Here is a 17,711-nt window from a genome sequence, read left to right on the forward strand (position 1 = left end):
TCATATTTCAGAAATTTATCCATCACTGCCTTGAAAGAGACAAAACTAAGGCATGTAGTTTCTATCAATACAGAGAAAAATGTCTTAGACAGAAGTTTAGAAACGTGCCAAAGCCATTTTTGCAGCTTCTGTCAGCTTTTGGAGACTACATTAGAGATCATCTGGAGTGTTTGCTCCACAATGCCAAATTTTACTTCTCTCTTGCACTGAGAGTTCTTTCAAAATCGCAATCAGTGGGCTTCCTCCCAGTCATCTGTACAACCCTCAGTTGTAAATCTTTGCATGACTGGACTCCAAGGTAATCAGCACATTATGTTAAGTACCAATTCCATAATCTGCCTCTCAAAACGCACCTGCAAACAATGCAAATCCATTTTGCCTTCCGTGTTCCCTCGTAAGGGCATGTCGAGGAAGGCAATTGCCTTTCTGTGCCCACCTCTAGAGACAAGTGCATGCATCTCCACATAAAGAGTACAGATTCATTTCAGCATCCTCTTTAAAAAATACTGTGTCTCAAACAAAGTGTTTTGAGGCATGATTTCCCACTGTAATCTTGCAAAGCATCCATGCCACATATAAAACATGCATCGTAAGTCTGGTTTAAGCATGATTAATCACACGATTATGATCTCCATGCACAGGTGTTTAACAAGTGTGTAGTAGAACAAGAGGTTTTCATCTCTTCTGCAGGACCATCAAAAGACACACATGCTTTAGTCCTCCCTGTGGGCTGCAGAATGCACTGAAAAAGCAAAATAAACCCTCAACATTAACATAGATATCATTAAGCAAGTTAGACATAACAACAGTGCAACTGTGTTTCTGTATGAGCAGCACACACCAAAGAGACATCCCTGTTACGAGGTGCTGGGCCATCACTGTGCCTTACAATAATTACAGGTTCCTGTGGCTTCCACCAACCACACTTCCCAGCAGCTCTAAAGCCACCTTCTTCAGCCTGGAGCTGCATCATTCCTAGAGAGGAATGTAATAAATTTCCAAGTGGCTGATCGAAATTTATAAAAAATTCCATTATAAACATAGTTTATTTTCTGAACCCTCTTAAAAATTCCATGTGTATCTGTCTACTTGGTAGTGCTGGGAGACAAACAAGATCTCTCTGATCTCACCAAACCTAGCTGATTGCACAACCACAGCATTTATTGTCCCTAAGCTCAACATAACCAAATCTGGCTCCCATCACATGCCCCCAATATCCTGTGTCAACATCAAATGCATTCACTTAACAACTCATAATTGAATCAAGTAAAACAAAACTGGGGCATGAATTTCAGCTTCATATCTTAAATAAGCTGCCATACACACTTTTCTTGCAAAAAGATGAGATTGACTTAACTACAGTAAAATTGCAATGACTTGGTCTTCTGAGGCTGTTTTTTAGTTTTCCAGGTTAAACAAACAAACAAACAAACAAACTCAACCAAAATAAAAAGTCTTCTTGGGTATGCTGGTTTTGTTCCATTTCAAAATGAAAACAAAAACTGAAGTCTACAAATTTTCCTTCAGAAGCAGTTATGTTTTCCACTGTATGATCTAAAAATACTGCTGGAACACTGTACAGAAGACAAAGAGTACTTTTGGTGTACCAATGAATCAGACCACAGACAAAGCAGTGTAAAAAGCTACAAGAATCAAGCAAGCAAATAAAAGTAGTCAAACTTAAGCTCAAAGAAAGGAGTGTGGACAAGACAGAAAAGGGAAGTGGATATTCATCTGACCCTGAAGAATGGCACTGCTCAGACCTGTGCAAAGAGAAGAGTTACAGATCTAATCATCCAAAGAACAGGAATACCTTCATAAATACATTATAACATCTATTTTATATATAAAAGCATTATACATACATTGTACAGGATAAAAATAAGCAAACTGTATCTGGGAGATGCTTTAGTGACTCAGTTTCTATGACAAAGAAGACAACACTACCTCTAATGCCAAAATCATCATTACAGATTAATGTATAGACCAAACACATCTTAATGACAAAACAGAGAATGGTGTATCCTACTCTTTAAGGAATGGTAAAACAGCCTCTTAGAGCCTCAGAAGGTAGAAGGAAACAGCTCTGAATGAGTGCAGCTTCTTTTAAACCTGCCTTATTACTAGATGCTACAAATAGAGGCTAAAAACACCTTTAGATTCTCCAAATTCACAAAAAATAATATTATCTGTACTGATTTTATCTAATTTTCATGTCTATCAAAAATTACACATTAAGGTATTGACTAGCCTTTATATTAAGAAGCTGCCAGAAAACAAAATGCTTCTCCTCTTTCATTGGTGCTATTGCATTTGAGAATAGCTTTCAATACCTATAAAGCATCCACTTCTAACAACAGTAACTGGGAGCATGGATGAAGATGACCAAGAAATAGAGGCAATTTTTTTTCCTAGGTTATCCCTCTTGGGCCATCCAACACATCTTACATTACTCCATCTTTTGAAGTTCTCCCTTCAAGACAAGATTTAGAATTCATTTTTGTGACTTTGTACAGTGCTGAGCTCAATATTGCTATCTAAGAAGTGGCACACGAAAGGAAGCTCCCAAAGATCTATTCATATCCGACAATAATCTGGTTTTTACTTTATATTTAAATATCCTTTCATTGCCTGAAAGGGAGCATCAGCATTAACTCCACAGGGAAGCGATGCACAAGCTGCGTTGCTGTTGTATGCTCAAGCTGCCGTGTCAAGGACTCAATCCCATTCCCATTCAACTTCAATGAGAAATGTTCCACTTAATTTGCCAGTTCATCATGATCAATGTTTTTCAGGGGAATTCTGAAAGAATTATAGAAAGAAAAAAAAAAAAATGGGGGGGCAGGGTGGGATTTTCATAAACAAGCTCCATACAGATTAACATTAGATGGTCATTGAAACTCTTTAATATAATTATTTATAAGTTGTATTCTGCATTTTGAAAAAAACAGAAGCATCATTTTACACAATGATTAATTATCAAACTTACCAATGATCAGCAGCCCAGTGCAGTGTTGCCCGAACTTGGGTCATGAACCTATCCAAAAAACTGCTAACTGAGGGATGCCTTGAAGGAAGCCGAAATTTTAAAGAATTTTTCTCCTTCTCCAGTTCTTCCAGTTTCCGTCTAAATTTATCAGCTAGAAATGAAATTTAAAAAAAAAAAAAAAAAAGTGTTAAACAGTGACAAAAGGGTTCTGTTTTACCTGGAGGAAAAAAAAAAAGTCTCTCAATAAAAAGTAAAATCCACCTCTCTGATAGTTCTTCTTCCTCTTTTCACAAAATATATCAGTCTGTTCTGCTCAAGGACAAATTAACAAGACTACAATGTAAAACATCAAATAACCAAGATGCCAAGCTACTTTTTTCTATGACAAGGACAAAACTGCAGGCTTCCCAGCATGTTTTTTAATTTCATAGGGCTCCAAAGGGTTGGCTCCAAGTTATCATCCATGCTCTTCCTAGAGTAACAGCTGAGAATTACATTCTAGGAAAAGTGCTACTCTTCAATGCTTCAGTTTGTCTTAAAACTTAGACAGCAGTTGCACATTTAAATTTTGACCTTATAAAAAATTTGTATTGTGATTAGGTCAAGAACTGAAGAATTACACATGACACAGCAGCATACTTCAGCAGAAAATGCACGTGCAATTATAGCAATTAAACAATTATCACATTCCAGTCTCTCCTGAATTCTTCTCAGTTTATCATCCAAAACAAAAAAGATTTACCTCAAACTTCAAATACAAATAACAGTAGTCCTCAAGAGACTGCCTTGATTCTACCATAACCCTTTGCATTTCTTAGAGTAACCACTCCTCTATGTAAATTTCTTATGTTTTCTGCCCCTGTGTAGAAAACAAAGGAACATCATTCTAACTCCCAATTATTAATGCAGTACATGTATCTTCTATTGTGCCACTATACCAACAAAATCACATACATGACAGATAACAAGCCTGCCATCCAAGACAGAACACCTTTGATGATACATGAGTCAAATTAGAGTTTTGAGCTAACCCATAAAAGGAAAACCTTTACAGTTCAGCACTTTGCTCGTGGCCTCACTGCATACAATTTTGTGTGATTAGCAATCCTTTTAACATTTTCAATACAATATGTTACTATCAGAACAGCTTCCATCTGTGCATGCTTTTTATTGCTTATTTTCTTTATCCTCTGAGGGGATTTTACACCAGAAGTTGCTTACACTTGCTGGTTTAGCAAAATGATGCATTTTTATACTAATCTGTCATTAGTATTGATCCGCATTCTGCTTCAGTGCCAATAGGGCAGAATAAAGACAGAGACCTTACTAATAACACTAGATGTTTTCCCTGTCCCAGCACACTGTTACAGGATGAACTCACTGTTGTGTTGCCATTGGCATGCAAAATGTCAGAAGGCCCTTGCTGAAATGTGCACCCTACCCCACACATACCCACGTGCATACTACTCCTGAAAAGTGGTGGAAGTGAACCACACCTGTGATGCATTTCTCAGGGCCACAGCTAAGCAGATTCACCCTATCACTATCACCACACTGACACTGAAATTTGAGCTGAGACTCCCAACCCCATATTTTGACCAGAAAAACATATCAGCACTTGCATGCTAATACGCCACTTGGCATTTCAAACTCAGCCATAGAAAATACCACTGTTACAAAAAAAATACTAAGGGCTGAAAGGGCTGGCTAGTGACCAATGACCACTGAACGCCAAACCACATGGAAACACTTCCTTTTACTTACACCATTCACCACTGGGCTTCCTGGGAGTTGTGGCAACCCTCTATAGCCATTTAATAACGTCATCATTGTTCTTCGACATAATTATGCTTAATGTGTTTTTGTGTCCAGTTGTTTCATCGTTCTACTCCTACCCCTCCTGGCCCTAGAAACACGCTATTTTGGGAAGGAAAACAGATGAGAGGATCCACATGCCAATTCTTTCTTTCTCTCTCTCTCTCTCTCATTAAGTCTTGGCTGCATCCTGCTTTATATATTCCAATCTACACAGTATTCAATTAGTTTCTACCAACAGACGTTTCTAAATAATTTGTTCCAGTGGCATCTTACAAGTAATATGGCTGCTCATATCCACTTATATCTCTGCACTAAATGATTTTTTAAATCTTTTTAGCATAAGGGTTATGTCTTAAGAGACTCTAGCACCAATGAGCTGAACACTGCAGCATTCAGCTTTTAGAAACCTCTCCTGGAAAGGAGATCCCTGCCATTTGCCCTAGCTGATATCTTCTGTGCATGGAGAGACCCAAGAGCCTCAGTGCCAGCTGCAGAGCAGGGAACCATGCAAATAAGGCTCATCTCGATCCCCTTTTAGTGCTGTGGCTCAAGAGAAACCTGGATCAAGCACAAGTAATGGAAATGATCAGAAGTCTAGCCAACAGGATGTGAAAAAGGGGAATAAGCAGGGTTCCTCAGCAGAGATAAAGACTGAGGTAACTTCCAGTACTACTAGAAGCCAGCAAGCTGCAAAGAAAGCAGTAATACAATGTTCCCTTAGCACTTGAATCCTCAGTAAAAAATGTGAGTTGCAGTAAATGATATGTGAAGAAAACACCAGATATAGTGAAGTACTAAATCTAACTGCCAGGGTTAGACAGGAAATCTCCTCCAGCATTGGTTTTCAGGTCAAACATCTCTCAGGAACAGAAAAACCAAATGCATTCTCTTGTTTGAACAAGGGGAAGTGCCAGATTCTGCACCTGGGATGGGGCAGCCCTGGATGTACAGACAAGCTGGGGAATGGGATGCTGGAGAGCAGCTCCATGGAAAGGAACCTGGGGGTCCTGGTCAGTGGCAAGCTGAACATGCCCCAGCAGTGCCCTGGCAGCCAGGAGGGCCAGCCCTGTCCTGGGGGACATCGGCACAGCATGGCCAGGGAGGGCAAGGGAGGGGATTGTCCTGCTCTGCTCTGAGCTGGGACAGCCTCACCTCCAGTGCTGGGGGCAGTGTTGGGTGCCACAGTGTAAGAAAGACACTGAACTAGAGAGTGTCCAAAGGAGGGCAGTGAAGATGGTGAAGGGCCTTGAGGGGAAGGCATTTGAGGAGTGGCTGAGGGCCCTTGGTCTGTTCAGCCTGGAGGAGACTGAGGGGAGACCTCACTGCAGTTACAGATTCCTCATTCAGGGAAGAGGAGGGGCAGGCACTGATCTCTTCTCTGTGGTGACCAGGGACAGGACCCCAGAGAACGGCCTGAAGCTGTGTCAGGGGAGGTTTAGGCTGGATATTGGAAAAAGGTTCATCACCCAGAGGGTGGTTGGGCACTGGAACAGGCTCCCCAGGGAAGCTGTCATGGCACCAAGTCTGACAGAGTTCAAGAAGGGTTTGGGCACTGCTCTCAGGCACATCATGCAATTCTTTGGGCTGTCCTGTGCAGGGCCAGGAGCTGGACTTTGATGATCCTTATTCCAGCTCAGAATATTCTGTGTGATCTCTTCCATCATATTTTCCAGGATTTTTCAGCCAAGAAGAAGACACAGAAGGCCTTTGCTCTTGCTAAGTCATCAGACTCACAGATGCAGCTTTCTTTTAATTTCATTTTAGTGTTTTAACAAGTTACCCCAACAGAGAAAAGATCTTCACAGAATACAAGAACTCACTGATAGGCTGAGACACCAAAAAAACCCACATGCATTGGGGTATCGCCATCACAAAGAAAGGCTTAACACTTTCTCTATCCCATTCCACACTTAAAAATAAGTTACTTAATGCAGTTTACATGCCAAAAGCAATCCCCCCCACTTGATGAAGTTCTTAAATGAACAAACTTTCAGGTAATCAATATGTACCATTTTACAGAAGCATTTTAAATGAGGCTTAATTCTCTTTTATTTCACTCCATTCTGGTGCCAGCTTGCTGCCTTGAAGAGTCCTACAGATTCCCTAGACAAGGTTGCTACTTCAAACAGTTCAAGTTAACTCTTAAATTACCCTCCATTGCAATCCATTACTGTGCAATCCACTTTTGCCTGTGTACCCCAGATATTCCACTCACTTTAAAGCCAACCCACAAGACAGGCCTGGAAGATGCTTACTAACTGCTGTTCTCAATTAAACAAGCAACAGTCATCAGGAAACAGTAGTGTCTCCAAAGATCATGCTTTGTAATAGCTTTAAGTAAAGGAAGCAATTTCCATATCTTCTAATTGACCATGTGAGAACATCTGGCTACCTCTCTACTTTTTACGTACTCTAACATTGGCATTATTCATCCAAAGAAAAGGTTCACTTTATCAGAGCTATTTATCATCATTTAAAAAACATTTAAGAAAATCATCTCAGTAAGGACAGAACCTCATTTGCTATGTACTGCATATATTTATGTTTATTTATGTCTGTGCTAGTAAGCAGGAAGATAATCAATCATGCTATTCTACAAATTGCTGGACATTAAAAAAGTGTTTCTTCAGCTAGTTCAACTAGGGAAGATCGTTTGATCTTGCTCCACAATTCACACACTGAAGCTCTAAAATATTTTTCTTGCCTGCTAGGTACTTCCAGAAACACAATCTCCCCACCATTCACTTTCTTAAAAACTTTAAGGGTCCAAGATGACTGAAGCATATTGTATGCTCAGCACCAAAGACAGTTGTGTATTTTGTAAGAACCAAAGAAGTCATGGGTTCAGAGCCAAAGACCCCTCTAGCAGACTGTATCCAAAACCACACACAGTAATAGGACTTCAGAGAGAAGACTAAGAACCACGGTGCAGAGTGCCTCCTTTCTGTTCCTGAATCACTGATGTCTGTCAGCTAAAAGACTTCCTCTTCTATCCACCAGAAACTTCTCTCTTCTCAGGCTACCTATGCTTTTGGTCTCCAAAATACATTATAACAGAATACAAAAATTGAATCCTGAATTATTTAAACACATACCCCATTAGGTAACTTGAGGAGTCTAATGTGGAGCTTGAATATGTGACTGAAACACATCTGGAGAGCAGACTAGTAAGCAAGGTGTTTACAAGCCCAATTACTAGCATTGGCATCTTGCAAAATAACTTGCAGGAAAAAATGCAGATTAATTAATATCCAAATATGACACATAAAGACATATACTGTGATAAGAACTGAAGGCATTACAAGCATCTGGAAAACTTATCTGCTCTTAACTTAAGGATAAAATAATTAATCATTTAACAGTACCAAAAATATACACAGTTGAAAATAAAGACACTTGATATTTATAAAATGGAGCTCCAGATTACTCTTGGATAGTCAAACAGGGAAGGAAACCCTTACCATGTGCTGTCTGGTCATTGGCATAGAGCAAATCTTTTCTACCTTCCATTCAGCCCTGCATGTGGAGAACAGCAAAATAAAGCCACTGCAAAGTCAAAAACTGCACACCTGGGCAAGGCTGACTCCAAGAGGCCATGGGGCTGGGGACAGACACCACTGAAGCAACAAGAGAAACAGACTTATTCTGACCCTGCTGACTGTGTGAATTAAAAGAAAAACATCTGCAGAACAAAACAGTTCATTATTGAGGCCCCAGCATCTGCATTTCAGAAGGTCCTACTTAAAACAAGGTTTAGTGTAATGCCATGGATGGAAGGACAGATAGTTGAACCCCTCTGGCATTTTCAGACTTTGTCTCACCTGAAAGAAAACCAACCCATTGCACTCTACAGGTGCTCTACAGTGGAAAGCAAAGTGTAGTAAATGGGACAATTGGGAGATTCCTTCCAAAGGCTCATGCACTTAATCTGAACTAAAATTATATTTGGGCCGGGGTCCATTAAATACATCCAGCAGTCAGTGGAAAAGGCAGTTCCTGGGAAGGCCAGTAAGAGAGGGTAAAGCTTTCCAGACAAGGCTAAAACTCCCTGGGTACCACAGCCAAACACTCATGTTCAGCTTATAAAAAGGTAGAGCAAAACTCAAATGTAATTATCCCACTTACCCACCACTTAACTTTTTCCATTCCAGTCAAAAAGGCCACTTTCTGCAATTTCACACTCCAGCTCTGCTCCTGAGCTATCAAGACTACCTTGAACAGCAGAACAAACCCAACTCCTGGTTCTGGAACACCCTTTGGAGTCAGAAGCTACCACCAGAAAATTCACCCTAAAGCAACAGGGCCAAAATCTGCAGGAGCTACGGCTCCGTAATTCCTTGGTTTGTGTATATTCCTCAGTTATTTCTCACTCTTAGTACACATGACAAACCCTTCTAATTCCTGCTGAGGTGCTCCATTGATGGTTGCCTCCAATTCTGGTGCTGTTTAAAGACTAGCAACCAGAAGAGTACAAGAGAATAAGTCTCCTGCATTTCCTGACAGACTCAAGGTACCAGAGTAACCAAAATACTCAGCATGATGGGTATTTGTGACCCAATGTAGCATTTGATGTCACAAGCTCCCCCCCTGCTGCAGTCAGCATCAGCTGCCTCAGATTCCTTCTCCTTTCCTAGCAATGAGACACCACTGTACATAAATCAGGTGGGGGAGGAAAGGGAAGGAAACCTGGTACTCAAAATAGTCCCTTCAAGAGAAGGAATGGAGAACACTGTCTACAAGATTGCTTAAGAGGGAGGACAGCTCAAGCATTCTCTCTGCCTCCCTGCAAGCTCTGCATTTTCCACTCATCAGTTCATACCAATTACAACCCAGGAAATTGCTGCCTCCTTAAAATATATAGCATTTCAGAATTCAGTGTACTGAACATCTGCGTTCGGTAGTTGGGAAGCCTGAAAGCTTTAAAATATACAAGAACAGACACTTCTTAGCTGTTATTACAAAAGGAAGCTTGACACATTGGCAGATATTGAATTTCCCTTCTCTAATTTATATTGAATTTAAGAGCATTCATTTAGCATTGAACAAAAAGCTACATTCTTAGACATTTTAACAGATGCTTCCTCCAAAGCACACCACCATGATTTCCACCTACAGTTCACACCTCCAGTTAACATTGGAAAATCTATCTCCCCAGAAAGAAACTTCTCCCAGAAAGTCACTAGTACAAAGCCTGGGGCAGACTTTTATCATAGGTTTTGACCAGTGCTCCTACTTCATAGAACATTCACAGCAGCAACGTGACTGACAGACTGTCACTCAGACCTGTAACGTGTTCCCTGGCTCTCTGTTAACAGCAGTTAACAGCATTTATGGCACAAGCCCTAGAACACCATGAGTTTTGTGAGAGTGTAGGTACAGTTACTTTCAACATCAGCAGGAACATAAGCAAGAAGCCACAAAGCCAGAAGGGCTTTGTCCAGCACACCCCTGGGAAATACAGGAGTTGAGCCCCTAGCAGGAAAATATCCAAGCCATGACTTGAATAGTTAATCTTTCTGGTTACTTGGCCAATGTTAGAAAAATTTTGCTTTCTCATGTTACTTTCTCCTCACCTGGCAATGATGTAGGGTGAACTATCCTCAGAGCTGTTATTTCTGAGCTGAGTTTAAGGACATCAGGACTCTTTGGATAAACTTACAATTTCCTGTAACACGACTATCCTGAAAGGAAAGTAGTTATTATTTCCACTAGCATCTCACAGAGAAGCCTCCAATGGAGGTTTCAACTGTACTAGGCTCAGACAAGGGGAGGGAAAGAAATCCTACTCCAATGAATTTACAATCTACAAAATAAATGACAGTCAAAGGGGCAAACAGAGAGAACAGTGCATCAGAGCCACACTCCAGGTGAAAATTAGGGGCAATAATTTCAGCATACTAGAAGCAGCTTAATCTCCATTGCTCTTAATCTGCCATTTCTGAAAAACATTGAGGTTTTATAGTATCTTTAATAGCAACATTTTTAATATTAAGCCCTTCATAAATATTTCACACTAGAGCATAAACTAACTACTTCCATAATTTTATAAATGCAGGAGTAATCACATTTTTTAACATGCCTGAACATGCATAACAGTTAGTGAAATAGTGGGCAGTTTTCTGTATGTGACAACTTTTGCAATTCATCTTTGTAACTGCATGAGAAGTACAATTCCATGCAGTTTCTAGCCCCTACTGTCCTTCTCTTCAGATCTACTGCATTTGTAAATTCTTTCAAACACCACAAGAGTTGACATATAGGCCTGTGAATATCGGAGACATCATTTCTCCTTTAGCCAGTTCACAATACAAATTAAACAGTGCCCCTCTGACTGTTTGCTTCTCACAGTCTTTCACAAAGTTTCCAATGAAACCACCTAGATCCTTACATTTCCAACATGACTTTACAATAGAATAATTTACACTAACATCAAAAGATACATTAAAAGGTGGGAAAAAGTTGATTGCTTGTGCATTTTATTTGATAGCAACATTATTCTGCAAGCAGTGCCGCCAGAGTACTGTCACCACATATGAGATTTAAGAGAAATGAAGAAAAACATGTATCGCTGACTCCAGGTTAAATCTGTATCTTTAAAAATGTCAGGCTATGCAGGACAACCAAACAGACAATTGTGAATAAAATTCTACTCTGAAAGAGATCTCACAAGACAAGGAAGCTCGCAGCAATCAATGCAAAGCTCCTTGGCCTGCAATACAGCTCCTCCTTTTACCTGAAATGGTAGAAGAAAAGGTTTGCTGGATGTTTCCAACCAGTGCAGTTCATATACAAGAACTGTCAGCTGTACATTAATGTCAGCTGCAGGTGATTCAATCCCAGTTCACCATGTCCCTTTCCTTGCTCCAAGAATCTCTAAGCCAACATCTGTCTATCTTCACTGCCTCTGAATAAATGCCATGGACTGATTAGAAAACAGGTGAGTCAATTAACAGTAAACCATACAGTGCTCTACAACTAATTGAATTGTATCATGAGATACCTGTCATTTTTATAAAGTTCTAAATACTCCAGAAAGAAATTTTCAAATTGGGTGGTCTACATCTCGGCTTTTCTATCAAGGATTTTATAACTAGAGACTGTCAGATTATGTTGGGACTTTTTCATACCAGGCTCTATTTAAGCACATATTGTGAATCAAAAGTGCTTTGTTCCAGCTGTCAAACAACGAAAAGGATCCTTTATTATTGCCTAACCTGAATATATTGAGAACACCATCCTAAAGCATACTGTTCGAGAGATTTTTTTTTCCTGAGCAAAGCCACAAAGTAGTATAGATAACATAAGCAGTGTTCCACAAAGATTTATCTTCATACTTTTGAAAGTCATGTTGCAAAAATGCAGAACAAAGCAGTACAAAGCCTAGGCTAAGGAACACAAATGAGTAGATGTAGAGTTGCTTTAAGTTGAAGTTTGAAAGAAAACAGCACAGATTTTGAAGTGTGGTGTATATTAAATTGTGCTATGTTTCCCAAGGACTAAAATAGGGGAAGAAATCAGCTTGCATTTCTGCTTAAGCCACCAGCTACAGATCAACACCATCAAAACAATATGCAATTAGGCAACATTATCTCCCTTCTGTGGCAAGGCAGGCTGATGAAAAAGTGTAAAATACTATTACTTATTGATTGAGTATTACACACAGAGACCTATAAAGAGAATATAAATGCACACATGCAGCCCCAAAGCAATTGCTCTGAAAATTGCAGTGGGGAAGTCTGCAAGGAAACTAGAAGCTTCTAGAAACAAAAAGGGAGAGAGAAGATAAAGGAAGTCTTTGTGGTAACAGAGCTGGAAACAGCACATTGATTCATTATGGATGAGTACCTGGATGCCAGAATTTTACTTTAGGTTAAAGCAATCTTTTTTCTGCCTCTCTTGTTCCCTGCCTTCTCCTTCTTGAGATCCCACAATACTGCTCAGTGTTCACTTGTATTCCAGGAGCCCACTCTTGCATTTAATAGTCTACATAATCTCAAAAATATAAATCTAATTTCATTGTTTCTTCCTTATTCCCAGTGCTCCTCAAGAACTAAAACTTTACCATCATATTAAGCTGACAGCCTTCCTCAAGCACTCTGCACCAGTAGATGCAAAACCAAAAACTGTTTTAAAACTATTTTAAAAGATAAAGGCAAATTTAAAAATAGCAAATAAAAGATGCTAACTTAGTTCAGCCTAGCCACTTTTCCAATTTCTACCATCCATCACTGTTCTAGCACACTGAACTTACACTGTTCTGCTTTATATTCTAAGAAATCAAGCAATAAGATAGAATGGTTTGCAGCATTTGTCATATGTTCTCAGACTATTCTGACTGTCAAAACAAAAAAATGGATTCACAAACGCTAGAATTTCATAGAATCATGCAGTGGTTTGAGTTGGAAGGGACCTTTAGGTCATCCAGTCCAACCCAACTGCAACAATCAGGGGTATCTTCAACTAGATCAGGTTGCTCAGAGCCCCATCCAGCCTGACCTTCAATGTTGCTGGAGATGGGGCATCCATCCATCCACCACCTCTCTGCACAAACTGTTCCAGTGTTTCAAGCACACTCACTGTAACAAAAAAAAAATCTGCCTTCTATCTAGACAGATACAATAATTTCCACCAGGAAATTATTGCTCCAGGAATTAGAATTCAATGGCAAAGAAAATAATTTAAACACAGAATAGCTGCTGACTGTTAATATTTGGTGACTGTTTTCTTGCCCTTCCATTTGAACTTGGTCCTATCAATCAATTCCTTCTCAGCAATTCATGGATACCCTTACACTGCAGTTCCTCCCCTCATTGTTTCTGCCCCTTGATCCTTCCCTTCCCACATCTTCCAGCTAGTATCTGCTTCTCTAGTCTTCTTTCTTTTCCAAAACCAGAAAAAATTACAATCTTTTAGCTATCTGACTTGCACCTACAGTTTATTTAGCTTACATATACAAGTACTAAACTCTTGTCTATTTCTTACCTACCATCTTCAACATTGCTTTCACAAGTCTGTTTTTGGTACCAAAGCATAAATACAAAACAACTTAAATAGTTTCAGGCAGTGGAATTGTAGTTGGATTCTGCAACTTCCTTTGGAAGGCCAAAAAAATATGAGGCATCAAATATAAAAGTTGCATACTGTTTTCTAATTTTTCCCCTCTGGAAATCCATCTCAAGCACACTTTGTCCTATCTATCCTGAATTTCAAAACATCCTGCATTCTTGACATTCCCAAAATGTCACCAAAATCTGTAAAAAAACGTAGAAAGCTTGTGGGGCTCAGAGCACTGCACAAAGTGAACTTCTCTGAAGAGAGGGAGTCTCAGGCTGAGCTGGATCAAAGCCACATCTCCCTGCAATAACCTCAGAGAAGGCATTTCCTCTGCTATCAAGCCGTACTTCTTGTTGGCAGCTTCTTATCAGATTAAGCAAGTTCTTATTGTAAGAATTACCTGTGTTTTGTTGAGCTGATGACTCTGAGACACGACCTCCCTGAAACAGATCTCTGCCAACACGTCATGGCACTGGGACAGTCAATGCCACCACCATGTTCAACCTGCCATGGAGGCTTCCAGAAAGAACAAAGGCAGCTATTTCGACAAGCTTAGACTTGGAGCTGCCCAAATTCCACCACCAGGGAAAAAGAATAGAACAACTAAATGCAAGGCAGGCAACCACCCCACACTAGGTGAGGTGGGGTCAGAAGATGATGAAAGGCTTAGATGATTTGCTTAAGAAACCCAACATTCTACAAACAAAGCAGTGTAAGAATATCTAAAAATTCTCTGTTTACCCATCCTCATCCACCCAGCAGTACTTTTTCAGAATTCTTTTGTGGAATTATCAACAGCTCAGGAGTATTACAGGAAGCAAAACAACAATTAAAGAGTTGTTTGATTTCCCTATGGGAAGCTGACAAAACAATGCATCTGCTCTGCCTTGAAAAGATTTACATGAACACATGAAAGGAATTAGCATACAAAACCTCAGCAACATAGCTATATTTTCCTTATTGCTGGTTCCCATAAGCCTCACAAAACACTGGATGCTAACCAAAATATCACAGGAACCTGCAAATCACAAGCATAGCATACCAAAAAGAAAAGGAAAACCCATGAGTAGTTATAGGCATAATGAAAATGGGCCATCTAGAAATAATATTTTTTCTTAGTCCACAGTTTGTTTTTATGCATCTACACATACCTATATTTTAAGGCAAAGAGAAAACATTTAGGATATACCATTGGTATGGTTTCAGGGAATGGGTTGGTTCTGCCATGCCTGTGCCAGGTTGCTTCAAGTCACACTGGGTATTGTCCCAAGAACACCAGTTCTACAGTGCTGCATTACCAATAACCTTATTTCTTTCAGCTTCTAGGTCCTCTGTCTGTAAAAATACAGATAGCAACAATTGCTCCATAGGGGCCTCATTAGGCTTAATTAACACCTGTGTGAGATCTTCAGATAAAAGGATAGGTGTAATTACACAATCTGAACTGCTCCTTTCATAAGAAACCTTGTATTAACCCTTTCATAATCTGAGCTCTGCAGACTGTTCCATATAAAAGACTCTCACCCACTGGAGTCACCTCTTAATCCTCTCATTTCAAAAGCAGATGAAGCTCATCATCTTTCCTGTTTTAACAAATGGGATCCTGGAGTCTTTTTTTTTAATCATTATGTCCCACCTTCCTTCCTTTCTCACATGCACTTTAACTTTTCAAATTTACAAGACTCCTTTCACCCTGGCTCTGAGCTCCTGGGGGTGTTTCAGGTGTAAGAACTACTCCTCAAGCACACTGGACAGCAGGTAGAGCTGCACAGGAGGTCAGCAGAGGTCATGAGGGGGAAGAACAAAGGCTCTCTAAGGAACTTCCACAGCTTTTACTTTGGTGCCCTTCAGCAAAGCAGTTATGAATGAGACAACACCCCACCAGCCACAAAATGTAGTCAGAGGCCTGGCTGGATTGTGTTCACAGAGGAACAGCAGGGACCATCCAACGACAGCCACTGAAAGAAGTCCAACCTCCTCCACAGCATGCAGAGCCACAGAAAAGCCTCTCAAATGCCCAGCCTGAGTGGAATGCAGCAGTGCCAGGGCACTTTCACTGGTCCTCACAGTTCAAGCTACAAGAGTTGAAAATTTTACATTCAGGCTCACTGCCTCACACAGCCTGAGCCTATAAGTGTCACTGCCTCCAGCAGCATCTCCCTCTGTTCAGCAGAGCTCCACAGGCTGGAATAAAAGCTGTGAGACCAGTGTCTGTGTTGACAGAACCAGGTGGGAAGGGGAAAAAGGAGCAAAGTGGGACTCTGATGGATGCACAGCTAGATAAAGAGCTTGGGGAGAGGGATTTGGATATTGCCATGCTCTCCAGAAGGAGTACAGAAAAGCAGGTGCTCCAGAAAGGATGGAGATCTGTCATTTTTACAGAAACCCACATACAAAAGAGAGAACATATTTCAAGTGTGATCCTGTTGTAGACCCCAGAACTGCAGCTCACCAGATGCAGGTTCTGCTTCCAGCCCTGCAGCACATCTCCTGCAAGCACTTGAAGTAAATGCATTAAAGCCTGCTATCTTTTGTGGCATGCATTATTTACAAATGAAAACTTTGCCAGAAAATAGTTTTTATTATCACACAGCTTCTCATTAACTAATCTCTACTTCCTTTGTGAGATACAATCAAATAGCATTGCTACACTAGTGAATCTTGCTATGAATTTCACTCTGTGCCAGTACACCCCCACAACCTGTTTTACCACAGCAAAAATAAATATTTCTATGCAGCCTTCCACCTTGATTCTGTCCAGCAACCTCCTTTGCTATTGAAATTGCTTAACATATTGTCTTTGAAGTAACAAATAATATATTAAGGTACGTGTTGTAAACAGTAACCTCTATAAACACCTATTTTTTCCCCTTCCAAATATCTCCTGCAAATGCAACAGAAGAGAGCTGAGCTGCTTTCCCCTCCCACACCCATTCAACTCCTTTATATTTTACCTCAATGGACAGCTTAAGAAGAACTGTGGTAAAATATGTAGATCAGACAGATGGCATTTGCTGCTCTTTTCTCAGTCCTGCTGCTCAATGGCTTTAAAAAGCCACGATAATTCATTACTTAGGTAGTCTCAGGTAGATCCTGAGCTCCATTACAGCTTTTTCTTATCCATTTTGGAGGTGAAATTATTTTATTTACAGGAAGTATCAGAGCCTTCCAACAGAGCAGAAAGAGATACTGGATTAGAACAAGACATCTGAAACAACTGACTTTCAGTCTTTGCTTTTAAGTTTCTCCTCAACAAGCACAATTGTCTCCCTATTTTATTTTAACAGTTGTGAAGAGCAGCTGACATCTGCACTTCCTAGCTGGAGCAGTGGGGTAGGATGGTTTGGTTCTCCTTTTATGGTTCTTTTGTGCTATCCACCACCCTCACTCCAGAGTGTGCTTATAGCTCCCCACTCCTCCCCACAACCAGAACTTCTCTGTTCCCAAAACATATCTGGCTGTTATTTCTCTAATATATTAATAAATAACCAAGAAAGCTATTATACACATATACACACACGGGTGTGACCACCCTCTTGAGAGACATGGCTGCCTTGTCATACTGAACTGAAAACTGTTTATCTTTTATTCTTATTTTCTTTTTATAAAACAAGTAGCAAGGTGAAAATACAGAAAACTATTGTTATTTGGTTACAAAGCAATGCAGAAATAAAAAAAATAAGCTAACAGATTTTAATCCAAAATATCACTGTTTAATACTGGAATCTGTTATCCAGCATTCAAATTGCAATTTAGGCAGGCATCATTACTAAGCAAGTTGTTCTTCGATGATGAAAGACATGCAAATAACTTTTATCACATTATTTACTAGAGGCTCCACATTTCCACA

At 40.0% G+C, this 17,711-nt stretch overlaps 1 protein-coding gene across 6 annotated transcripts in view; it reads right to left on the bottom strand.

The window, feature by feature from the left end:
• The window catches only part of DISC1 (DISC1 scaffold protein), a 192,080-nt gene that overhangs the window by 131,646 nt on the left and 42,723 nt on the right, over positions 1-17,711 (bottom strand). For all 6 annotated transcript variants that reach the window (XR_010079339.1, XR_010079338.1, XM_063390492.1 and 3 more), the window contains one exon: positions 2,990-3,140. Coding sequence is in view for 4 of the 6 variants with exons in the window: in XM_063390492.1 (XP_063246562.1) it covers positions 2,990-3,140 (151 nt within the window). In the remaining 2 variants the exon portion in view is untranslated. The remainder of the gene's footprint in view (positions 1-2,989; positions 3,141-17,711) is intronic.

The sequence above is a fragment of the Prinia subflava genome, chromosome 2 (genome assembly GCF_021018805.1).
Source record: "Prinia subflava isolate CZ2003 ecotype Zambia chromosome 2, Cam_Psub_1.2, whole genome shotgun sequence".
NCBI lineage: Eukaryota > Metazoa > Chordata > Aves > Passeriformes > Cisticolidae > Prinia > Prinia subflava.